This window comes from Hordeum vulgare, chromosome 3H (assembly GCF_904849725.1).
Source record: "Hordeum vulgare subsp. vulgare chromosome 3H, MorexV3_pseudomolecules_assembly, whole genome shotgun sequence".
In the NCBI taxonomy this organism is placed as follows: Eukaryota; Viridiplantae; Streptophyta; class Magnoliopsida; order Poales; family Poaceae; genus Hordeum; species Hordeum vulgare.
In genome coordinates, this window is record NC_058520.1 from 543,210,728 (window position 1) to 543,236,011 (window position 25,284).

General features: G+C 41.8%; 2 protein-coding genes across 3 annotated transcripts; one reads left to right on the forward strand and one right to left on the reverse strand.

The window, feature by feature from the left end:
* Positions 1–392: 392 nt before the first annotated feature.
* LOC123444857 (ABC transporter B family member 4-like) lies at positions 393–15,593 on the forward strand. Of its 2 annotated transcripts, XM_045121719.1 has the most exons (12): positions 393–621; positions 6,662–6,716; positions 9,134–9,309; positions 9,902–10,123; positions 10,444–10,682; positions 11,436–11,961; positions 12,055–12,328; positions 12,422–13,076; positions 13,304–13,472; positions 13,825–14,091; positions 14,327–14,590; positions 14,703–15,593. In XM_045121719.1, the coding sequence occupies exons 1-12, from the start codon at positions 454–456 to the stop codon at positions 15,345–15,347; spliced, it is 3,660 nt and encodes a 1,219-aa protein (XP_044977654.1). In that variant the 5' UTR covers positions 393–453; the 3' UTR covers positions 15,348–15,593. The 2 variants fall into 2 exon arrangements, with proteins under 2 accessions (XP_044977654.1, XP_044977656.1); XM_045121721.1 differs by lacking the exons at positions 393–621; positions 6,662–6,716 and adding an exon at positions 8,805–8,894 and having other exon boundaries at positions 13,304–13,532.
* Positions 15,594–18,050: 2,457 nt separating this feature from the next.
* On the reverse strand, positions 18,051–19,004 carry LOC123444858 (pleckstrin homology domain-containing protein 1-like). The gene has a single exon (XM_045121722.1). It carries the CDS (start codon positions 18,934–18,936, stop codon positions 18,475–18,477), a length of 462 nt encoding a protein of 153 aa, XP_044977657.1. The 5' UTR covers positions 18,937–19,004; the 3' UTR covers positions 18,051–18,474.
* Between the last annotated feature and the right edge of the window lie 6,280 nt (positions 19,005–25,284).

Below are 25,284 nucleotides of genomic sequence, written 5' to 3' on the forward strand. Positions count from 1 at the left end.
TGTTTATGAAGGTTAACTTCCGCAATGAAGCATCACCGTCATGCATGCCGGCATCCTGTAAACTTTGATCGCTTACATTAGGAATTGTTAATGATTCGATGCTGTATCATACTGCTGGTACGACTTTCCTTTTATCTCTACCCCCTTGCTGCCCAAGCTTGTGACCCTGTTCCTGATGCTCTTCTTTTTCTATGCGCTAGCAAAGCGATATATACGTATCTCTACCAGCCTTTTATCTCTACCAGCTAGCAAAGCGATATATACGTATACGGAATATATACACAAGGCCTCGTGATTCAAAGCGATACCAAGAAGAGAGGAGGCCCGGCGGGAGCCATGGGAGGGAGGGAGAGGGAGCAAGGCGGGGAGAGGAATGGCGCCGCCAACGGCGGAGGAGGGGGCGGAGCTGACCATCACGAGAGGCCCGCGGCGCCGCGCGTGCCGCTCTACCGGATGTTCGCCTTCGCGGACAGGACGGACGCGGCGCTCATGGCGGTGGGCGCGGCGACGGCGGTGGCCAACGGGATGGCGCAGCCGCTCATGACCTTCATCTTCGGCGACGTCATCGACGCCTTCGGCTCCGCCGCCTCGTCGCGGGACGTCCTGCACAGGGTCACCAAGGTGCGTGCGTGCGTATATATGCGGCGGGCCCTGCTTTTCGTGTTTGTAGTTAGTTTGTACGACACGAAGTCCTGGGAAGGTGCAGGAGAATTGAAAGTCCTGGGAAGGTTTGATTTGATTCCATTTAACAGCGCCAACATGCATTCCTTTGGTTCTTAGTTAGTTCTACTCCTGGTAATGTTTCAGTTAGATGCGCTAGCCATTGTTATGAGAGTAGTGTATTGATGGTTTGGTGGTAGTCAGATTTTGTATGGCCAGACGTTGGGGGGTCTCGATCAGGAGGGAAACAGGTAACAATAGCATCAATTAGGAGCGGTATTGGTTCTTTTTCTCTGAATTTGGATCTTAGGACTTGCGTACAAATCAGTGGATTAGCCTATTCTTTTTGTGACCATTGACTTTTTCGCCCTGCTCTATGTTCAAATTTGAGGGGTAATCCACTTTGCATCTATCTTCGCTGATCTGAGTTATGATTTGTTATTTATATTTTAATATGAACTATATACAGATATAAATAAATGAATGAATAGCACACTAAAACACATCTATATACATCTACCCCTCTGTACCACAATACCTGTTGTTGTAGAGAACTAGTCTATTCTCTCCAACAACAAGTATTTTGGAACACAGGGGGTAATTTAGAAAAAGTTAAAACATCTTATAATTTGGAATGAAGGGAGTAATGCTTATGTATACTTTTTCTTGTCTCGGACGTATTAGGGGTGATAGCCCATATGGACATACCGCACCTGCAAATAGGGGATATAGCTTCAACATATACGTTTGGCGCCTTATCCACCAAAGATACGAGGTTGCCATGGAAATGATCTCTTGCAGATCCAGTTAAAGGAACTTGGCATTGTTCTCACCTGGTGACGAAGGAGGAACTCACTCAGACTCGTCAGGCATAGAAAAAACGGATGTGCCGCTCCCATGAGCTACTCAGGCAAGCCATAGCTTCGCCAAAACTCAGTTGCCTCACACCCCTTCCCCTCCCTCGTCGCCGTCGGAGGGTGCCACATTCGCCCAACAACATCGACGACAACGAGGCTGCTCGTCCCTCCCGCGGCTTGGCTGGCGGCTCAGGACCGCCTAGCTTCGCATGGGTGTGGGTCTTGCCATGGTACGGCGACACAACCGCAGACTTTCAGCGCTAACACAGTTGCGAGACAACATCATGACGGCGTGGCGGTGGATGTGCTCGAGGTGGGCATAGTTCTTCGATCACGATGCACAGCGCCAATCTCGCGGAAGTTGCACTCTGCGTGAGCACGCATCAAGGATGGTGATATGCCTTTCGTGCTCCCGCTCTGGCCATGTCGGCCCCTAGACTAAAGGCCTCGAGAGGACTGTCTCTAGTGAGGTGGTAGTCGGTGGTGGTGTGCTCTACCATCGGTGTTGGTCCTCGTGATGACCACTCCGCCAGCGGTGGCGGACTCCCTGCAGATTGAGGTGGTAACCGAATGTGGTCTTCATGAGGTATGCTCTCCCTAGCTCCAATAGTTGACTTGGGCAGGGAAATGCAAAGTATGGACAACGACTTGACACACAAGGATGGTTGTGTAGCTGATGGGGTTGCGGAAAAGTGGTGCTCGTAACATAGGTAACGTCGATGACGGGGCTATTCGAACATTTTGTATGCAGCTCTCAAGTGAAAAGCCTAGGTCTAAACCAAGATGGGCATACCTGGAATGACAATGTTTTAATGTCATTACCTTATTGAGGGCATTGCTTGACTATGCTCAAACTAGTTCTTCATGGTGAAAACCTAGATTCAGACCTTTGGTGGTTGAGTCTGGTGATGGCGGCGTTTGAGCATTGCTCCCTTCTTGAAGACATTAATATTGAAGAACCTAATCGTTTGTGTGGTGTCCTGAGATGGTTGGTGCGGATATGGTCATTATCGTAGTTTGCCGATCACGTGGATCTTATCACTCTAGGTTTCCGCCCGCTTATGCATAGATTAAGTCTTATAAGACTTTGCTCTTTGTCGACATGTTTTGTGTCTGTATGCGTTGACGTTGGTTGTGTGCATCCTAGTTATATGCAGAGATAAGATATGTGTTCATTGTGTTTGTATCCTGTTGATGTTTCATTATGAACCAATAAATCTACCTTTGCCAGAAAAAATAATCGCCGAACCAGATCGATCCACTTGTGAAGCCTCGAAAATGATATCCTATATTCCCAAGCGCTGCCATAGTGCTATAGTCGAATCACATTGGAATAACTAGTGTGCTAGGTAGTGACGGGTATGGTATTGCGCCAAATTTTCAACGTGATTGTCAGAAAGAATATATTTTAGAGGAAGGATCCCTCTAAGAGCACTACACAATTTTTTGTACCTTGGTTAGAAAGCTTCCATAAGAGATCTTCCATGCCGGCTTAATTGCACGCATACTCAGGCCACCATGATTGCCCCATGTTAGAAGTGATGCGACCATTCAACGTGATAAGCTACGCGAGTCAGAATGTCCCTGATTTGGTGAAGTGATATGCAACGGAGTCCTCAATACCATTGACGTTTAGTGGAATTCGCAGTATTCAAAAAACTTTTGCTAGATGAATATATATCGGATCATAGGCTTGTCCCAGTTTCGAGTGGTCGGATCATTGAGGTCACAAATTTACTTATAATGGTTTGACCTTTGGGGTGAGAACTTTCTGTGGGGGAATGCTAAAAACCCGTGGGTCATTCATATATCAACACTCATGCCATTAACAATTCTCCAAATACATCCCTTTCTAAAGTTTGAATACCTGCCCATAAGCTTTGACATATGAATGAAGAACCTTTCTTTGGCCCGACTCATAGTAAATTACCCGTCAAGTTCAATTGGGGGCTTGGTTGTGTAATGTAGGTTTTTTCCCTTGGAGTCAAGCCACAATGTGGAAGATTGTTCAAAATACTTGCTTAATTCTCTGTATGATGTTATTTTAACTATATGCTTGTTTGCTTACTTTCTTTGAGCATGCTACTATCATACAAGTCATTCTAGTAGCAAAAATTCCCTAGTTATCTGTACCGTCTTGGATTCACAATAGAACTATAGTTAGAAGGCTTTACTACTCGACGAATATGATCTAAAGTGATAATAAAAGATCTTTCCTTGGTGAAGGGGCTTAAGTTGACCCTTAGGCCTTGTTTGGTACTAGTGTATTTTAGGGAATTTGTGGGGATTATCCCGGTCAAACCCCTCAATCCCCACACATCCCATAACACCATTTGGTTCTAGTGTATTTGACACGTTTTATCCCCACATTTCCCCTCAAATCCTCAAATTATAGTGTATTTTTCTCAATACCCAATACACTACCCCTACCTAGTGTATTGGGGATAAATGGGGATTTGAAGGGATTGGGTGAAGGTTGGGGTTTCACCCAATCCCTTGGGGGATTATCCCCACCAATCTCCTCAAAAACACTAGTACCAAACAAGGCCTTAGGGTGTTGCACATTTGGATATCATTTTGAAGACTTTTTTATTACCTTTTTATTAAGCATGATTGAGTTCACACTGATGGATATGTGTGTGCTTTGCCGCTTGTACCCCCCCCCCCCCCAATCTATTGAATCGAGGATGATCTTGACAAATTTTCATCAACGACAACCACTCAAATGAGAAATGGTGATGCCTATTATTTTAGAAGAATGTATCTGTATACACCATACCTTCCCTATTTATAAAGTTTGAGATTTCATGATGGATTCATATGTAGGACGAACAACCTTTCAAGACACATAACTAAACAAACACTTTACTCACGTGTGGTACCTAACACAAATAACAAGTACAATACTTTCATATGAGGCCAGCGCTCGTCACAAACACAAGTAGCAAATAGAGAAATCAGACTCCCAACTTAAAACTGTGCTCTTGGTTTTAGTTTCTCTCCCCAACCGATTCTTTCATATATTTTTATCGTAGCATAAGAGGGGGGAAATGTAATTCCTATGTTACAGTATACCTCATCTATATCTAATAATAGATGCGATATTGCTTCTGCGGTTCTGCCGATACGTCATTTAAATTCCCCTAAAACTTGTAAAATATTGCTCACTAATGCCATCTATAAATCACAAAAAAACGTTTCACAGAAAATAATTCCCTGACTGGGCCGGTCCATATTGGGACCTCCTATATTGCGCTGCATGCCGAGAGAAGAACAAGCATGTCTGTTTGGGCCGGCCTATGTCCGGATGGCCTGTTTTTTAAATATTATTTTATTTTATCTTTACCCTTTCCATTTTCCCTTTTCCACTTTAAATGAATTGGGACTTCAAAACAGTTCCTAAAGTTACAAAAATTTCAGAATTTTAGAAAAATGTTAGGGAACGAAAAAATATTCGTCTTTTTTTATAAAATGGTTGCACACGAGAAAAACGTCCGACCTTTTGAAATCAAATGTTTGGTAAATAAAAAAGTGTTCATGTTTTTTTAACATAAGTGTATTCAATAATGTTAATGAAATTTAACAAATTTAGCCAATTCAAAACATGTTTATGAATGCAAAATATACTAAAATTCAGAAACTGTTTATGACTAACAAAATAGTTTATTCATTCATAAATTTTTCTATAATTCAAAATATGATTATGCTTTTCCAAAAATGTTCTTTAAATCAAAAAAACGTTTTTTAAATCAAAACAATATCTTCGGAATTGAAAATTTATTGCCACAAACTTCTAAAAATGATTGTCCTTTCTAGAAATGTCTGCCAATTCAGGAAAATTGTTTAAAAAGTGTACAATTTAAAGAAATGTTTTCAAATAGCATAAAATGTTTATGAGTTCAAAAAATGTTCTTAATTATAGAAAATGTTCGAAACTTTGTAATGGTATTTTGTTCACGGTTTCAAATATGTGCATGACTATAAAAACTTGTTCATGATTACAAAAATTATTCATGATTTCGTGAAATTGAGAGTGATAGTGTATCTCGGTTTTGCAGCAAAATATGATCCTGGCCATTGAAAATTATGGATGTTTTTTACCTCAAAAGTTGTAAAATATTACCCACCAATTCCACCTATAAGTCACAAAAAACGTTTCACACAAAATAATTCCCTGTCTGGGCCTGCCATGTTGGGACTTCCTATATTGGGCTCTGTGTGCTGGGAGAAGATGCAATGCAAAAATTTACTAATAATTAAAAACTGTTCATGAACAGTTATGAACAGTTTCAATTATTAGCATATTTTGTATCAAAAACTGTTCAGGACTTTCAAAATAGTTTACTCATTCATAAAATGTTCGCTAATTCAAAAAATGATTATCATTTCCAAAAATGTTCGTTAAATCAAAAAATGATCGTTGAATCAAAGCAATGCTTGTGAAATTCGAAAAAGAAAATCACAAATTTCTAAAAAATGTTCGTCGATTCTAGAAATGTTTGTCAATTCAGGAAAAAAATGAAAAGTGTTCAGAATTTTCAAAAAATGTTTGCAAATAGCATAAAATGTTCGAAAATTTGTAATAGTATTTTGTTCACCATTTCAAATATGTGCACGATTATAAAAACTTGTTTATGATTACAAAAATTATTCATGATTTTGCGAAATTGAGAGTGATAGTGTATCCTTGATGCTTCAAAATATGAGCATGGTCATTGAAAATTATGTTTTTGTTTCTCCCGTTGCAATGCACGGACCCTTTTGATAATAGATCAACAACCTTGTGTAGTCTCCTAACTAGTGTACACCCTCTTGTGTTTTGAAATTGAAAATGGTGTCTCGCTATAAATCTAGCAAAGGGCCTAATGTGGTCGTTTAAGGTTCTCCAGCCCTGTTGCATGCAAATCCCTCATTGTACTTTCTCTCTGTTTCTAATTTTGAATCACCCAACGTTTATAGGAAACCAACATCTTTTGATATCCTAGGCATATGGTGTAACTCTCTAACTTTTTCGGCTTCGCAGCGACCCATAAGCATCGTGCTAGTTAGTGTAAAGGCAAGAGTTCAAGCTATCAAATCTTGTTGTTGGGATAGTGTTATTTGTCGTTTTATCTAATTTCTAATCAAATGTGTCTTCTTTCCAGGTGATCCTTAACTTTGTCTATCTTGGCATTGGAGCAGGACTTGCATCAACACTTCGTGAGTGCCTTCCGTATGCAATAAAATCAAGACATATTTCAGAATAGAAAATGGAATTATCTTTTCTATTCAGGAATAATAAAAACGGGTCCAACACCTTCCCCACCCCACCATCCCCAATATGTTCGGACGGGTTGTCCAGACAAAAATCCCCGACCCAACGAAAGCCCCTAAACCGTTTCTATATGTTCATACGGTTCGCATAGTCCCAAACTCAGTCTAAGTACGGAGTGGATACAGGATTGTCCGAGCATGTGCTCCACGCGAGCTCCATCCCACCCATGACCCCACTTATAGCCATCTTCACCTCTCTTTTATTTCTCTCATATCTCTCCCCGCCGAAGAGACACCGTGTTGCATGTCGCCCTGGCCTCATCCCATCCCATCCCTCCATTCTTAGTGCGTGTGGCCTCGTTCAAATCTGAGAGGGGAGGTGCTCCGTTGTGCATCCCCGCCTTTTATCTAACTAGCCCTTGGTTGCCGAACCGAGCAACCAAACCAAAAAGGACTCAAACCAAAACCAGGCAGCCTGTTAGTACCGTTATTGGTTATCTGTATAGTTTCTCAATCGATTACCATCGAGGCCTCAATTGCATAGGTACAAAACCGAAGTACTTCGGTATATACCATAGTAGTCGAAGAATGCATGGTAAGATTAACTTATACTTGCCATGCCCTCCTAGGGATACATGGGTAGTTTTGTTTGGTAGTTTTAGTTGAATCTAGCCACATGGCGAGTGGATACTTTAAACGATAACATTTTTTAAATAAAATACAGATGCAAGCGTTCATATAAACGTGTATACACTTATTTCTATAAATGTATACGTGCACATCCTATCTTTATGAGCATCTTTAAAAGTTTAAAATGACATATCATCTTAAGATTTACGAAGTCACCGTGGACGCTTCAACGTCTTCTTTCATTAAATGTGCATCCCGAAAATCCTGAAATAAATCCAGAAATAATGCAAGCACCAAGATTTGAACTATCATGAGCTGAGAATTCCACTATTTCTCTAACCATCCAATCACGTGTTGGTTCGCAAACGGTAACATATATGCACTTCCTCATAACATATACTCCCTATGTAATGCAAGTTATACTTCTCACAAAAAATTTAAATACAAAACAACTATTAAAATACAGTTCAAGATCAATTTCCTCCCAAGAAAAAATGATTAATTTTTTGCGTCCTACGACGATGCTTGTTGCATTAAAACCATGGAAAAAAGATGCACTGCATACAACATGTTTAATTATACCATAAAGAGATCTCCCACATAATTAATTGTGTTATTTATTACTCCCTCCGCTGTTATTATATGTTCTAACTTTTTTTTATTCGAATGTAGGAGTATATACACGATTTTTTGTGAGTTTGCTTACTCATAGTTCATACTTATAATATTAAAATATTTAAAACATTTACATTTGTGACCATGGGTGTAGTTCCCTCTTTTTCCTTAATACTGTATTTGTGACATGGGAGTATGAAAAACCAAGTGAGCATTATGTATAGCGTATTTACCGAATTAACCGAATCGCGAGCCTCTCAACGGCGCCCATAACGCCAGGCCGCCGGCACCACGGCTGGGAGGCACTGCTCCAGTGCTGAGGCAAAAGCACGGCGGCCGATGGCTCGGTTCGAGCTCCGCGAGCACACGTGCACGTCGATCTCCACGCGTGGTCCACCGAGCCAGCCGCATGCTCGGCACAGCGAGGGGACGCACTTCCCCGGCCCCGAGTCCCGAGCGCTCCAGGACCGGAGCTCGCCGCGCCCGGGCGGCTGCTATCGCGTGCTCCTGTGCCTGCGGGTGTGTGCACTGCGTGCCTGAGCGGCTGATGGGCGCTGCTGCTAATTAATGCGTGTGTGCTGCCGCTGATGCGCGCCTGATGCTGCTGCGTGAGCTGTGTGCCGCTGCTGCTGCGCCCTGCGTGCGAGGGTGGTGGTGCTCGTCGCTGGGCGGAGAGCGTTGCCATCCTGCCGTCGCGTGCGTGCGTTCTGTATCTGGGCTCTGGGGAGCCGAGCTCCGCTACGTCCGGGGCTGTGCACGCAACGTGTTCGGTGAAATGTCTGAAAAAAATGGGGAGTGCCGTTACGTACCAGGAGAAATGGGGGAGAGGAGCGGACATGTCTGGGCAATGTCCGCCAACAAATGGGGGCCAAATTTGAGGTTTGTGGTTGGAGATGTTCTGACTCCCTGCTTGCTTGTTCCTGAAAAAACAAATGTTGCAATACTGTTATCCAGAGTAAATTTTGTTTTTGAGGAAGTGCAGATGCTTCGTGTCTCAATGTATTGATCTGAATGACATAGTTCAGAATACAAGCCTAAGACTGAGGCCACCTACAGTAACTTTAAGGGTATTACTCAAAGCATCCTTCATTTGATTGACCAGTTTGATGTTTTGATAGAGGTATCATGCTGGACAATTACTGGAGAAAGACAGGCAGCACGAATCAGAGCTATGTACCTCAAGGCGATTCTCAGACAGGACATTGCTTTTTTTGACAAGGAAATGAGCACTGGACAAGTTGTTGAGAGGATGTCTGGGGACACATTTCTCATTCAAGATGCCATTGGAGAAAAGGTAGGTTGTTTTATCATAGGGAGTGAGCTTATGCCACATCATTCAAAGCATTGTTAGATGCTACAATCTTACAGCCAATATGCATAAGCTTGTATATAAAAAGGCTCTTGTCATTCATTTTGTCACTGTAGATGATCAATCTCTTTGACCAATATGGGAAAGTGTGTGTATTTCCTGACATTGAAGGTGATACAATGATTTTATATTCTTTTATTTATGTGCTAACCAGCAGTATGTTCACGTACTAGAAGCTAGCTCTTTAGAGAAGATTGGTAGCTGAAAAGTCATAGAGAACATAAATTGTCGTATTCTTTTAATCAAAATGAACCTACGGTTTGAGTTTGGGTTCAGCTCTGTTATACTGACAACACATAATTTTGCACCTGTTTCAGTCGACAAATAATAACTAACGAAATACCAGTTTGATAGACTTGAAGAGATGAAGACTCACTCAGTCAATTGGATATATAACATGAACTTGCTACCAGACATTGCAAAGCTTAGTCCATTAACCTTCTGTATAAGTATCTAATAATAACTAGGATTCCATTTTTATTTTAACACTTTGCTATACATATATTTTCTCATATAGGTTGGCAAGATCATACAACTCCTTTCTACCTTTTTTGGAGGCTTCATTGTTGCATTTGTGAGAGGATGGCTCTTGGCACTTGTTATGCTTTCAAGCATCCCTCCAGTAGCTGTGGCCGGTGCTATTGTGTCAAGGATGATGACAACGTTGTCCACTGAAATGCAAGCAAAATATGGTGATGCTGGAGACATTGTTGAACAAACTATTGGGACCATTCGAACGGTGAGTGCTATTGGGACCACAATGTTGTCTACTTTGTTCGATGCCCATGACCATGAGAAGTTTTACACATTTGGCGCCTGTAAGGTGTGATGACAAAATTTTGGGAAGGTTCCATTTTTGGGGTGCTTTCTATGCCCTTTTTTAGTCAAAGTTAGAACAACTCATGTGGCCAATTTGGACGCCGGTATTTTGTGGAAGTCAATGTTTGCCTTCTGTTTTCTTGTGATTTGGTTTGTGGCCCAAACCAAATAGAAATTATGCTTTATTTTTTATATTGATTCTTGTGGTCACTATTCTCTTCTTATGCTTATGCTTTGAAGGTTGTTTCATTCAATGGTGAGAAGCAAGCTTTAACAACATATAACAAGTTCATAAGAAAAGCATATGAGTCTGCTCGCCGAGAAGGTGCTGTCAGTGGCCTTGGAGTGGGTTCAGTAATGGCAATCTTGTTTTGCAGCTATGGGTTGGCAGTTTGGTATGGATCTAAATTGATAGTCGACCGAGGATACAATGGTGGCATAGTTATTAATGTTATAATGTCCGTCATGGTTGGCGCAATGTAAGTTCCATAAGTTAGTCCTTGCCACTTTAATATTCTGAGTACATGCTTAAAACTTGGTTCAGATGTAGTTGAAGGGCGGAAATTATAGCTAGGTGTGCATTTTTTAGAGGAAACAACAGGACTCTGCTGCGTGCATTTTATTGATTTTCAAAATAATGTATACAGAAAAATAGTTCAAAAAGATGAAAAGAACTACACAATACACCAACAACAAATATCCTGGGTAGCAAGCTATCTAAAAGAGTTGACCCGGGCCTCAAAATCAATATACTTCTTTCTGTGACCTCTGAAGATAATCCATTTGAGCTCCCCTTTGAATCTAGGGGTGCAGTAATGAGAGCATTATTGGTGGGCTTTAGATTTTTTAATAAATTTTCTTCAGTACTGGGCCATTTTCTTCTTGAATTATATGTGGTTAAGAATGACTTTGAAGAACATATATCTGGTAATTGACAATTTAGACATAGTTAGATTAATAGATGATTAAGGTGCCACGTTTCCCCATGGACGCGCCTCTCCGTGTGTCATGTGGGCATATGACATACGATGCTAGATGGTCACAGCTGATGCACCAGACCAGCCCACAGTTCTCCAAAGGATGTAACATCGTGCTTATTAATTTGTCTCTGATACGGATGTGGCATCCGTAAAGCAGCAGTCAAACTTTCAAACATAGTATGTCAAATAGGGTCTTCCATGTCTGTTTTCAAGATCTTCTGGTTTCTGACTCGAGTTACGTCTCTTCTGCAGGTCCTTAGGTCAGGCAGCACCATCAATAACAGCTTTTGCACAAGGTCAAGGAGCAGCACATAGAATGTTCAAGACAATTGAAAGACGACCATGTATTGATGTATATAACACCACAGGTATTATAATGGAAGACATCAAGGGTGATGTTGAACTGAAGGATGTCTATTTCAGCTATCCTACCAGGCCTGAACATTTGGTATTTGATGGATTCTCCTTACGAGTACCAAGTGGAACTACAATGGCACTAGTTGGAGTGAGCGGCAGTGGAAAGTCAACTGTGGTCAGTTTGGTGGAGAGATTCTACGATCCACAGTCTGGGGAAGTCTTGATAGATGGAGTTGACATTAGAAGATTGACTCTTGGGTGGATAAGAGGGAAAATCGGTCTCGTCAGCCAAGAACCAGTGTTGTTCTCGAGTACGATAAGGGAAAATATTGCCTATGGGAAGGATGATCTTAATCTCGAAGAGATCAGAAGAGCAATCGAGCTTGCAAATGCAGCAAACTTCATTGATAAACTGCCAAATGTACAGTGAAAATTAAGATGTGCATATTGTTAATTCTATTGCTAACTCACACATGGTTAATCAGAAGCATGTATATTTTGTGGAACATTGCAGGGTCTTGAGACAATGGTTGGGGAACGTGGGATTCAGCTGTCTGGAGGACAGAAGCAAAGAATAGCAATTGCTAGAGCAATTATAAAAAACCCTAGAATATTGCTACTTGATGAAGCAACCAGCGCGCTGGATATGGAATCTGAGAGGGTAGTTCAAGAAGCTTTGGAAAGGGTAATGTTAGAAAGGACTACAATAATTGTTGCGCATCGCCTAAGCACGGTAAAGAATGCTGATGTCATATCCGTCCTACAACACGGGAAGATGGTGGAACAAGGTACGACATATGAGAATTGACAACTTCTGCATAGGAACCTCTGTTTCAAACTTGATATCCTGACTTGCTTCTTGATCTGTGAATTTGGAGCAGGTTCACATGTACAACTGGTGAACAAGCCTGAAGGTGCCTACTCGCAGCTGATTCATCTGCAAGAGACTCTGCAGCAAGCAGAAACCCATAAAGTCGATCCTGATGCGATAATGAAAAGCGGTTTTGGCTCTAGGTCGTTCACTAGGAAACCAAGAAGCCAAGGCAGCTCCTTTAGGAGATCGACCAGTAAAGGCTCCTCTTTTGGGCATAGTGGCACGCATCCTTACCCTGCTCCATGTGTTCCCATGGAAGTCAACAATGATCAAGACCTAGAGGAGACTGCAGATAAAATATCTAGTGATCAAAAGAAAGCTCCAATAGGCCGACTCTTCTATCTGAACAAACCAGAGGCTCTTGTTCTTGCTCTTGGTTCGATTGCTGCTGCAATGCACGGGACCATTTTTCCTGTATATGGCATATTGATTTCAAGTGCAATAAAGACATTTTATGAGCCGCCAGCAGAACTACTCAAGGATTCAAGGTTCTGGGCAAGCATGTTTGTCATGCTAGGTGCTTGTGCACTTGTTCTGATTCCAATAGAGTACTTCTTGTTTGGATTAGCAGGTGGGAAGCTTGTGGAGCGCATACGGTCACTGGCATTCCGAAGTGTCATGCATCAGGAAATCAACTGGTTTGATAAACCTGAACACTCAAGGTCTGTGTTTAGTCTTTATCATGGTCACAAATCTTCCTTTTGCCCTAACAGTTAGTATACAAGAACATTTATGTATGCTAACTAGCTTGAGCAGTGTTCTTACAATTTTTATCAATACTAAGATTAATGCATCTAGCATTTGTACAAAAAAAATGTGAAGAGTTATACTTGTCAACTAGTGCCATATTCTACGAATTTACTTAGATAAGTTTCAATTTTTGTTCTAGTGGAGCAATAGGTGCAAGGCTATCGACTGATGCTCTGAACGTGAAGCGGCTTGTTGGAGAAAATTTAGCACTTAATGTCCAGACTATATCGACCGTCATAGCAGGTTTCACAATAGCTATGGTGGCAAACTGGAAGCTGGCATTGATTATCACAGTGGTGGTTCCATTGGTGGGTTTCCAAGCCTATGCTCAAATGAAGTTCCTGAAAGGTCTCAATAAAAACGCAAAGGTGCATGCTGTGAATTAGCAATTACTCCCTCCGTTCCTAAATATAAGTCTTTTTAGACATTTCAACACGGGACTACATACGGAGCAAAATGAGTGAACTTACACATTAAAATATGTCTATATACATCCGTATGTAGTTTCCTATTGAAATGTCTAAAAAGACTTATATTTAGGAACGGAGGGAGTACTAACGTTCATTTTTCCTCAAAAACAAAACCAACAAAATGACCAATGTTCATACACATATTCGTCAGGGGGAGAGTTGTTTTGTCTAATAGTTTGCTAGGATGCAGTTAAAGTATGAGGAAGCAAGTCAAGTAGCAACCGACGCCGTTGGAGGAATCAGAACCGTGGCGTCGTTTTGCGCAGAGCAGAAGGTGATGGATGCCTATGAAAAGAAATGTGAAATTCCAACGAGACAAGGAATGAGGGAAGGTCTTGTTGGCGGGTTGGGATTTGGATTCTCATTCCTTGTGTTCTACCTTACTTATGCCCTCTGCTTCTACGTCGGTGCAAAGTTTGTTCACGAAGGAACAGCAACATTTCCTGAAGTGTTTCGGGTACGAGCATGTTATTCTTACTCATTACTCCCTCCATTCACAAATATAAGATGTTTTGGACATTTCAATATGAACTACTACGGACTGAAATTAGTGAACAAACACACTAAAATACGCCTATATACATTCGAATCGGGAAAAAAATTTAGAACATCTTATAATAGTGAATAGTGAATGAAGGGAGCACTTAAGTGTTGATTGTTCTAACCTCGTATTTTTGTCCATTGGTTATCAGGTATTCTTCGTGTTAGTTTTGGCGACCAGTGGGATCTCACGAACAAGCGCAGTAGGTGCAGATAGCACCAAGGCTAATGAATCGGCCATCTCCGTGTTTGAAATTCTCGACCGTAAGTCCAAGATAGATTCCAGCAGTGAGGAGGGCATGGTGGTTGCAAGTGTCAGGGGTGACCTTGAGTTCCAGAATGTGTGCTTCAGTTACCCCTTACGCCCAAATGTTCAAATATTCACTGATCTGTCCTTGAGCATTCCTTCTGGAAAGGTTACTTCCTTTCTATGTTAACTTTTTTTTGACAACTTCCTTTCCATGTTAACTAGTAATAAGTATGCTAGCTCATACCACGAAGGTTAATGTGGTGACACTATCTTTACAGACGGCTGCCCTTGTCGGAGAGAGTGGAAGTGGGAAGTCCACTGCCATTGCGCTGCTCGAGAGGTTCTACGACCCGAGCTCAGGCAAGATCCTTTTGGACGGCGTGGAGCTTCCGACCCTCAAAGTCAGCTGGCTTCGGCTGCAGATCGGGCTCGTGGCACAGGAGCCGGTGCTGTTCAACGACACCATCCGCGCCAACATAGCCTACGGGAAGCAAGGGGAGGCTTCCGAAGAGGAGATCGTCGCCGCCGCCGAAGCAGCCAACGCGCACCAGTTCATCTCCGGGCTGCCTGATGGGTACAACACCGTCGTCGGTGAGCGGGGGATCCAGCTGTCCGGCGGGCAGAAGCAGCGGGTCGCCATCGCGAGGGCCGTCGTCAAGGACCCCAAGGTGCTCCTGCTGGACGAGGCGACGAGCGCTCTGGACGCGGAGTCGGAGCGCGTGGTGCAGGAGGCGCTGGACCGGGTGATGGTCGGGAGGACGACCGTGGTGGTGGCGCATCGCCTGTCGACTGTGAGAGGCGCCGACATTATCAGCGTGGTGAAGAACGGGACGATAGTGGAGAAAGGAAGGCATGAAGAACTGATGCGGATGAAGGATGGAGCCTACGCTTCCCTTGTCGAGCTTAGCTCCACTTCAAGATAAGATATTCATCTTTCTCTACCAGAAAACCACATGGAATGAAATGCCAGCAATTCAGTGTATTAGCTTATAGGCCAATTGATGTGGGTGTAGAATCTTTCCTTTCATTTTAGTAGATGGGTATCTGCAGACAAACAGAGGCAATCAGACAAACTGTATGGAAATAATTATTGATTGTGATTCAAGCGAGGATGCAGATGGAGCTTTTTCGAACAATAAGAAGAGATTATTTGCCAGATCGCAGTATAACAACATGAGTTAGAACTCTGGCAACCCATTCCCTTGGAAGTGTAAGCTTTTGGCTATTTTCATATGTTCAGTTTCTTGGGCTGCCTGGAGCTTTATGGAAGTTTAGAAATGTTGCATGTTGCTTTGCTCTGTGTTCAAACTTCCGGCCTTTATTGTAGCACTGGCGCCTGCTCTTTAGGCAGCGGGACATGGAGCGCCTAGGGGGCGTCCTTGGAGCCTTGTATCATTGTATCCATTTTTTAGCATGTCTTGTGCTGTTGCTATGGCGATTTTTCTATTTTTCTTCCTGCATTGAACTTGTTGTTTGGATGTTCTTTGAGCATATCTGTGCTGTTTGCTCTGGCGATTCTTTTTATTTTCCTTCCTGCACTTGAACTTGTTGTTTGGATGTTTTTTTAGCATGTCTGTGCAGTTGCCCTGGCGATTTTTTTATCTTCCTTCCTGTACTTCCAACTTGTTGTTTGGATGTGGTAGTTTGCTTTATACTCCCTCCGTTTCTAAATATAAGTCTTTTTCAGAGGTTTACTAGAGGACTACATACGGATGTATATAGATATACTTTAATGTGTAAATTCATTCGTTTTACTTTGTATATAGTCCCTTAGTGAAATCTTTTAAAAGACTTATATTTAGGAACGGAGGGAGTATATAAAACAAAAGTGAGGCAAAAGGGGGTAAAAGGATTTGGTCGGTCTGTGACGAGCATCGTGAGTTTGCTTTGTGTGCGCTTGAAATATTGGGACCTGAATCCGAGCAAAATAAGAAGTGAGAACCAGTTTTTCGTTCAACTAGATGAAGTCGTGACAAACTAGCAGAAGCTTTATTTGAAAAATTCAGGAGATCAACAACATATTTGCAGACGTTGAAAAAGTTATAAGTCAGCTCCATTGTTGCCAACCTATTGTTCTCCAAATGAATCCTCAGATCAAATTATTGACCATGACTAAAATAGGATTGTCTGATGTAGGACAAGCGACATACAAATTCTGGTAAGCCAAATCAACCGTATGGTAATGCGAACGTAGTGGACAGTTAAGTACAGCAAGCTCAAAAGCTGCAGTTACATCACAAAAGGCTAGGCCACATTTACATATCTGGCATGTGGTCAAAATATTGAAGGAGCATGTCACAGGTACAACTTGGTAAAAACAGAAGCCTATGAAATGTAATGCTGAAAATTCAAACTATGTTGATTTTCGTCAGAAACTACCATTAGAGCTGCAAAAAATCCCTGTGGAATACAAAAATGTACTCTTAACAAGTTAAACTGGTATAAGCATCATATTTCATAGGTCATGCACCAGAACCTAGGTGATCAACCTCAACTAGGTGTCTGCATTCCCAACCGAACTTATATTAGTATTAAGTTTGTATCTGTGACTACATTCATATACCTGTTTCAGAAACAGAGGCAGAGTGTCTTCTCCAAGGTCCAAACATATAAGTTGGCATATAAAAATATGTGAAATTTATTCAATTTTTACTTTTACTTTTACTTTGGTATTACAAATCTAAGACAATAAATTTGAGACGAAGGGAGTGCAATTTAACAACAGATAACTGTGCCTACAGAACATTATCTTTTCTGGGCATGCAAAGCAAGTATCCTTGAATCAGAGATGTGCATATAACGTCCGTAAGTCATGAGAAATTTAGAGAAACAAAAAATCTACATCTACCCAGCTAGCCTGCGTAAGCCAGAGTTACCAGGATGCACCATGAAACTATTATCTCCATAGGTGCAATACCTTTTTTTGCAGGAATACAATACTAACCAGATGCATCTACCATGTGAAGGCACAATAATGTTAGGAATGATGTTAGCATTCAGCTCTTAAGCTTAGCCATTTCCAATGATGAGATGGGGTCCTGACATCAGGTGGAGGAATATAATCAGTGGATGTATTATTACTCATAACATCACTGGTTACAGCTGTTTTCACATGATTTGCTTAGAACCATATTGATGTACTTAAATACTGCTACTTGCAGCTTTGCAGATGTTCTCAACATGGTTAAGCGATTAGCACAAAAGCTACTCCCTCCATCACAGTTTATAAGGCGTGCACGTGTACCTATGTCGTTAATTTAACTTATATAAAATATATTGTTTAACATAAAAATTATATTATTAGAAAATAGAACATCTAAAGTTTCTAATGATATATTTTTTGTAATATATGCCTCTTATTAAGTTGGTCAAATTGACGACCTAGATACACGTGTCGGACTTATAAACTGAAACGGAGGGAGTATTTTAAGTTATAGGCTCATAAAAACACAAGTAGTATATATCTTTCCATGTTAATATGGAACGAGATCATGCAATCACTTGTGTTTGTTGATACTGACTGAAGGCAAAGGAGGGTTACCCATTTTTTTCTTCTGTACACAAGCACTGCTTTGAGTTCATCATGGTCAACTAAACATTGTCGCTGGAGCAGGCAAGCGAAGATGTTGAACAAACAAGATACAATTCATGATTTGAATGTTAATGGACCACTACATAATCCAGTCATAACAAGCCAAATGTTATCAGACAACTAGCTACATGTAGATAAGTCAAAAACACCGAGAAACATCCCCTTGTGCCATTTGCTACGGCTTGAGATATACACTTGGATAAGAACGTTTAAGGACCAAATACGAATCCAACAGTACTTGAAAGAAAGTTATAAGGACAAAACCGATCCATAGTAGTATCAAGACCTAAAATCACCGATAACAATCACTAACACTATACAGGTGCGCACATCATATCTGTGGAAGATATGTACCAAAAAAACCTAGATAAACATGACAAAGATGATGTAGAACAGTAGAGCTTACAGATGCCACCGACGCCTCACCGGTCCTTTTGCTCGCCAATCAATCGACGGACCTATGATTTGCGGCCGGTCGCGGGGTGGCCGCTGTCGTAGTCGACGATCTCGTCGTCGGTCATGGATCGGGAGTGCTGGACAATGGAGCGGCCGATGGAGTTGATCCAGTCCTCCTTCTCCTTGTCGGAGTCGGCGACGAAGTACATGGTCTCGCCCGGGGTGGAGAGCTCGAAGGCGAACTTGCGGTTGAGCACGTCCTCGGCGCCCTTGACGGTGAGGCAGGAGGCGACGGCGATGACGCCGCGGGGCACGGACGCGCGCGTGACGGTCGAGTCCTTGAACCAGAAGAGCTTCCCCTGCTTGAGCACGAACCACCGCCGCCGCCACGTCTTGATGTACTCGCCCTGCTTGTCCAGCCACCCCCCGCGCTCGGGCTCGCGCCAGAACTCGATGCCGTCCGTGGCGTCCGCGGACGCGGACGGGGCGCCGGTGCCCATCACCGCTCGCCACAAGCTCGCCATGAGATGTGGGGGGATTTGGGGATCGGGTCGGGGAGAGCTCGTTCGGTTGGTTTTTTTTTCCCCTGTTTTAACGGGACGGGACAGCCTGGGGGGGTTTGGTTTGGACTGTGTACCGAACTGATTTGTATCGCCATGCGAGAAAAGAAAAACAAACTGAATTGTATCGGTGTATATCAGTAGGGGTTTCATGGTGCGATCTGCTTACCATGTACTCACTCTGATTTAGGTACAGGGGGAGCAGAATGGGAATTTTAATTTGGGCACAAGTTGAAACTGACGGTACAAGTCTTAAATCTATCTTATTATATATACACTAGCAAAAATGTCCGTGCGTTGTATCGGAAAAAAATAAAATATCATATGATGTAATAATATAAAAAAATACAAATTAGTGTTACATATATAACAAAGTATAGCAGACCCCTAACCGAGAAACAACGGTCATGTGATAATGTCAAGTAACACTAACCTTTTCCATGCACACAACCCGCATGTGATTTGGTTCCAAAAAACAAAGTCTAGATCAGGCAACATTTTTTTGCGAGAAAGATCTACCGCTTTCACTCCACGCAACAATTGATGCGACTGTACATGTTACGAGATTACAGAGTCTATCACTGTAACAAAAGTCAAAGTCTCTTATCACACAGACCCACACCTTTTTTTCTCTCTTCACCTCACTTGGAGCAACCATGGGGGTGGCGGCGACCCCTTTTGACGGTAGGCACTCCGGGTCTCAAGCAGTCGGACTACAGCTCCCCCCAAAGATCGCATATCTGTGTCCGCTTCCCACCCGCTGGCTCCGTGCCTCCTCCAACCACACCGGGAGAGGAGCTCCTCTGCCTCGATCCGCCTCAAGCAGGCTCCTCCCGTTGCCGGATTTGACGGGTCGTCGCTTGATTTGCCTCCACCACCGCTTCCGGAACCAGCTGCCCTCGCGACCGTCATCGGCGTCGTCTGCTCCTCCTGTCGCTGGATTCGACGGGCCGTCACCGAATCTGGCTGCCCTTTGTCCCCAGCCTCGTCTGCTCAATGCCCTGACTGCGACCTACAGCAAGACCCACGGCGGTGAGCCATCTCATCTCCTCCTGTCGCCGGATTCGACGGGCCGCCGCCGGATCTGCCTCCACTAGATCAGATCCGTCCGGATATGGCTGCCCTTTGTCCCCAGCCTCGTCTATTCTCTCTCTAACAGGAAGCAGCAGCTCCACCACAACAATGGGGCCACACATGGATCTCAGAACTGCAGCTGTTTATAGTTAGTTCAAGGACCTCCCTCCCATTAATTCCTTCTTTGACCAACCCCGGGCTGAGACAATGCATTAGCCGTGCCAAACGACGTGCGTATGGGGATTTTGCGGGACGAAAGCAAGCTAACAGGCGCGGGCTATGGGTTGATTTCTAGAAATTGCGGGGGTGTTCTACAAAAAACGAAATGTTTTTCTGTTTGACTTGAGTATGGAGTGCGGGTTAATTTTAGAAAACATGAGGGGCTTTTTCGCAAAAACGCACGAAAAGTGCGACGACGGACGACAGAAGCCATCGGTGCTTTATTATTAGGGAGATATGAGACTCGGTATGAAACTTAGTTTGTCCAATAAACATACAAATATTTATGTGGCGCGCACTCGAGAGTGCTATTCTCTGTTGATCTATCTTGGCTAATAAGCATTTAAAAATCAACCCGAGTTGTTCAGCATGTAACCAGGGGTCTCATGACATAAAACATGTGTTGTTCAAATGCAAATTGGCAATGAATGTGGAGAAGATGCTCCGTCTTGATCTTGTTATCAAACATGTACTAAAAGTTGACAAGCCAGGTGATCTTGTGTTGGCATATCTTCTGTGTCTTTCAGAACAACACATCCAAGTGTTGGGCTTGCTTAAATTCAGAGAAATGATGGCAGCGATGGCTTGGTATTTGTGGTATGAAAGGAAAAAAATTAACACATAACGAAGAAACTCAAAGCACATCTCAAATCAATATGCCAGTGAGAGGCTTAGTAGCAAAGTATACTATCTCTTATAGCCCAAAGCCCCACGCCCGATCAGATGCTTGGCTGAAACCAAAGTATGGTTACGCGAAATTAAACATTGACGCGAGATATGATAGTGACACACTCGTAGCAACATTTGGAGCAGTTATCCGGGACCATAAGGGGAAATCTATAGCGTCTGCTAATGAAAAAATGGACCTTTGTTTCGACTTGTTTACATGAGAAGCTGTTGCAGTGAGGTTTGGTTTGAATCTCTGTAATAATGTCGGATGCAATAAGATTGAAGTGAATTCAGATAGCGTGGAGGTGGTGAATGCACTGAGCCAAGGCTACTCTTCTTCGCTCGCTCCATCCATTATAAATGACTGTTATTTCATGTCATTAGATTTTCACCATGTTACTTATGATCATTGTAATGGAGAATGTAATCGAGTAGCTCATGAACTTGCAAGGTTAGCTAGGTTTTGTCCTCCGAGTGTTTGGACGGATAACGCCCCTGATGAGGTTATGCCTTAACTTGTAAATGATGCTACTTTACTTATGAATGAATAAAGGCGGAGCATTTTTTGAAAAAAAACCCTTAAAAGGCAACTAAAAAACTTAAAAGAGTCATCGGAGAGAGAGTCCAGGTTTTCTTTTGGACCTCGATAAGTATCACACGTGCGACACAAAACGATTTGGGTTTTTAGTATTTTATCTCTTAAATGAAATAATCGATTAAAAACTGCTTTCACCATTAAATCTATCGCGATGCGATCTTCAAAACTAGATCTCATATCGACATGTTTTGATAACTTTTTTTGTTAAATTCGTAAAGTCTATTACACATAAATTGTCACGGTGTTTATACTTAAGTTGTCATGATATATTTCAACTACTTTTTTCTACGTTTAAAGTAAATTTTGACATGTTATTAAAAAGGGAATTGAGAACATAAAATTGCCATGGTGAATTACTAAAATTTGCCACGATCCATGAAATGATTTTGACATGCTTCGTAATTAAAAAAAATCATCGTTAATTACTTTAAAAATGCATGATCAATGACTCAAATTTGTCATGAACCATAAACTAAAATTGCCATGATGAATTACTTAAATTTATCATGATACATGCACTAAAATTTGTTATGGTTCATACAAAAAATAATTTCATGGTCAAAAAACTAGATCTGACATGATCTACAAACTAAAATTGTCATTATGTATGTGTAGGACAATTCTTAATTATTACTTTCATTCTTTACCAAGATAGTGCAACATATTCTTGTTCATGTTGTTTCAAATTCATGATTTGATTTTTAAGAGATATTATATTGGGATGGAAAATATTTAGTAATGATGGCATCCTTGCCTTTGTTCCATGAATCAATACTATTGCAAGGCAAGGATGAAAACCAAGTTTTAGCTTATCTCTTCGTGAGAAAGAAAATAATTTCAACTTCACAATATCATTATCCACATCTTTATTTTCTTGTAGATATCACATAATTCAACGAATGTATTAAAATGGGATGCAACATCTTCATTAGGATTTCCAGAAAATTGTTTTTTCATACCAAGATTTAATAATGTAGCATTTATATAATATGACTCTACACTTGTGGCGAATGGTATTGGGGTACTAATAAAATCATTGTTTAGTATTTGAGAAATCGTACAATTTAGTATTCTCTTGAGTAGACATGATGATGATTCAAGCAAGATAGCACACAGAGTACTTTTTGTATTTTTAATCTTTATATAATTGAAAATAAAAGCAAGTAAAAAAGGGGAACAAGTAAATGATAATGTGTGTGAAGGAACCTTCAGTGTGTTTGATAGCTTCCCCGACAAAGGTGTCAGAAATCCTTCTGCTACTTTGTAGATGCGTTGGGTTTTTCACCAAAGAGGAGGGATGATGTAGTAAAGTGGCAACAAGGATTTTCCTCAGTTAAGAATCAAGTTTATCGAACCAATAAGAAGTTATCCAAATACATGATCAACAGCTCGTGCACATAAAGGGCAAATAATTGCACCCAACACGAGCAAGAGAGTTGTCAAGCCCTTTGTAGTCGTTAATTGCAAGGATCAAATATTATAGTAAAGGATAGATAATTATAAATAAAAAGTAAATAAATAAAAACAAATATTTTTGTATGTTTTCCATATAAAGATGGATCCGAAGGCCATAAGGTGGCATCTCTCTCATGAGCATAGTAGCGGTGGGTGCACAAATTACTATTAGGCAATTGATAGAAAAGCAAATAATTATGTCGTTATTCATGGCATAATCAATATATATAGACATTAAGTTTGTGACAAGTAGACCGAATCATGCCTTCATCTACTAATATTACTCCACCAATCGACCGACTCTTGTGTGCATCTATGATATTAAGTTCATAACCAACACAGTAACGCCTTAAGAAAGATGATACAATGTAGACAAAGTAAGACCAAATAATATGTTCAGACCCCATTGTTTTATCCTTAGTAGCAATAATAAAATTATATGTGCCTCACTACTCCTCCGTCACAGAGTGAGGACGCCGTGAGATGGAACCTACTACTATGCACCACTCCCTCTAAAGATCTACTCACCTACTTGGCCAAAGAAAACTTATAGATCGGAAAACATACATAGCTATATGAAATCACACATAATAAATCTCAGATTAGATCAGTTATTTTCAGTGATTAATCTGAACATAAACTTGTAATTCATCGGATCCCAACAAACACACCACAAATATTGCATCGAATAGGTCTCCGAAGATATCATTGTATTGAAGATCAAATGAGAAAGAGAGAGCCATCTAGCTACTACTACGGACATGTAGGTCATGTAAGAACTACTCACACATCATGTGGGAGGCAGCAAGGTTGATGAATATGTCCTCTATGATTGATTCCCCCTCCGGAAGAGTATCAGCGGAGGCCTTCGGATGGGATCGCGTAAGCACAAAGACTTGCAGCGAAGGAAAGTTTGTTTTGTAGCTCTTCTTAGGTTTTTAAGGATATTTGGAAATTTATAGGATGAAGAGGCGATGCAGTGGACCCACAAAGGTGCCACAAGGGCATAGGGCGCGCCCTACCCCCTGGGTGCATCTGATACGTTTGTGTCGTATCTATAATTTTTGATTATTTCATGCCAATATTCTAAAACTCTCATATACTTTTGGCAACATTTTATATTATTTTTGGGACTAACATATTGAACCAATGCCGAGTGTTAGTTCATGTTTTTTGTGTGTGTTTTGTTTCACAAAAATGCATATCAAACAAAGTCCAAATGCGATAAAAATTTACGAATATTTATTTTGGAATATATGTGTTGAGAGTTGGAATCAATACAAGACGGTGCCCGAGGTGGTCCCAAGCCAACACAGGCGCGTGATACGTCCCAAACTTATCTATAATTTTTGCTTGTTTCATGATCTTTTGGGTTACATTGTTATATGTTTTGCTACACTTTTATATCATTTTACACATATTTGGACTAACCTACTAACTCAGTGCACCCAGTGCCAGTTTCTGTTTGTTGATGTCTATTTTGTAGGGGCTTTTACCCAATTTTCCAAAGCCTGAAAAATTCCAGTACAAATATATAGAAAATCAGCAAAACAGAAGCTTCCAGATCACCGAAGATGGGCGAGAGGGGGCCAGGGGCTGCCTAGGCGACCTGCTGGTGCGCCCAGGCCCTAGGCCGTGCCACGAGGCCGCCTGGGTGGGACCCACCTCCTCCAGTGCCCTCCTTTGGCCTATATTTAGAGTCCTGAGAGGATACCCTTCCACAACTTCTAGAGTCGCAAATTTCTCCATCGTTCCGCCGCCACAGCGCTTCCAAGATCGGGAGCGTCAGGAGACCTCTTCCCGGCACCCTGCCGGAGGGAGGATTGACCCCCGGGAGCTTCTCCACCGCCATGGACGCTTCCCGGACGTGCCGTGAGTAGTCCTCCTTGGACCATGAGTCCATGACCAGTAGCTATGTGATGTCTTCTCTCCAATCTTGTGCTTCATGGTTAGTCCTTGTGAGCTGCCCTACATGATCAAAGCATCTATGTAATTCTCTTGCTATTGCTATGCTCGGTTTGTTGAGATCGGATGGATTATGAGATTATGTTCAGATTATTATGAGTTATATATTTGATTATCCTTTTTATATTATGTTCCTTAGTGATTCATGCATGTTCTCCGTTACTATTTATTGCTTTGGCCGAGTAGTAGATTGTAACTCCAAGAGAGAGCGTTATGCATGATTGTGGGTTCATGCCCCTCGATGTCTAGCTTGATTGACAGAAAAATGAGACTAGGGGATGTGCTTGCGACCATGGTTGCAAGGATTGTTTACCTTACGCATAGTTCGTTAA

Excerpts from the sequence above, each read along its gene's own strand:
- LOC123444857 (XM_045121719.1), top strand. The coding sequence starts at position 454 with ATGTTCGCCTTCGCGGACAGGACGGACGCGGCGCTCATGGCGGTGGGC. Across the intron at positions 9,310-9,901 it reads AAGATGCCATTGGAGAAAAG|GTTGGCAAGATCATACAACT; the intron begins GTAGGTTGTTTT and ends TTTCTCATATAG. Across the intron at positions 14,092-14,326 it reads CATTTCCTGAAGTGTTTCGG|GTATTCTTCGTGTTAGTTTT; the intron begins GTACGAGCATGT and ends ATTGGTTATCAG.
- LOC123444858 (XM_045121722.1), bottom strand. The coding sequence starts at position 18,936 with ATGGCGAGCTTGTGGCGAGCGGTGATGGGCACCGGCGCCCCGTCCGCG.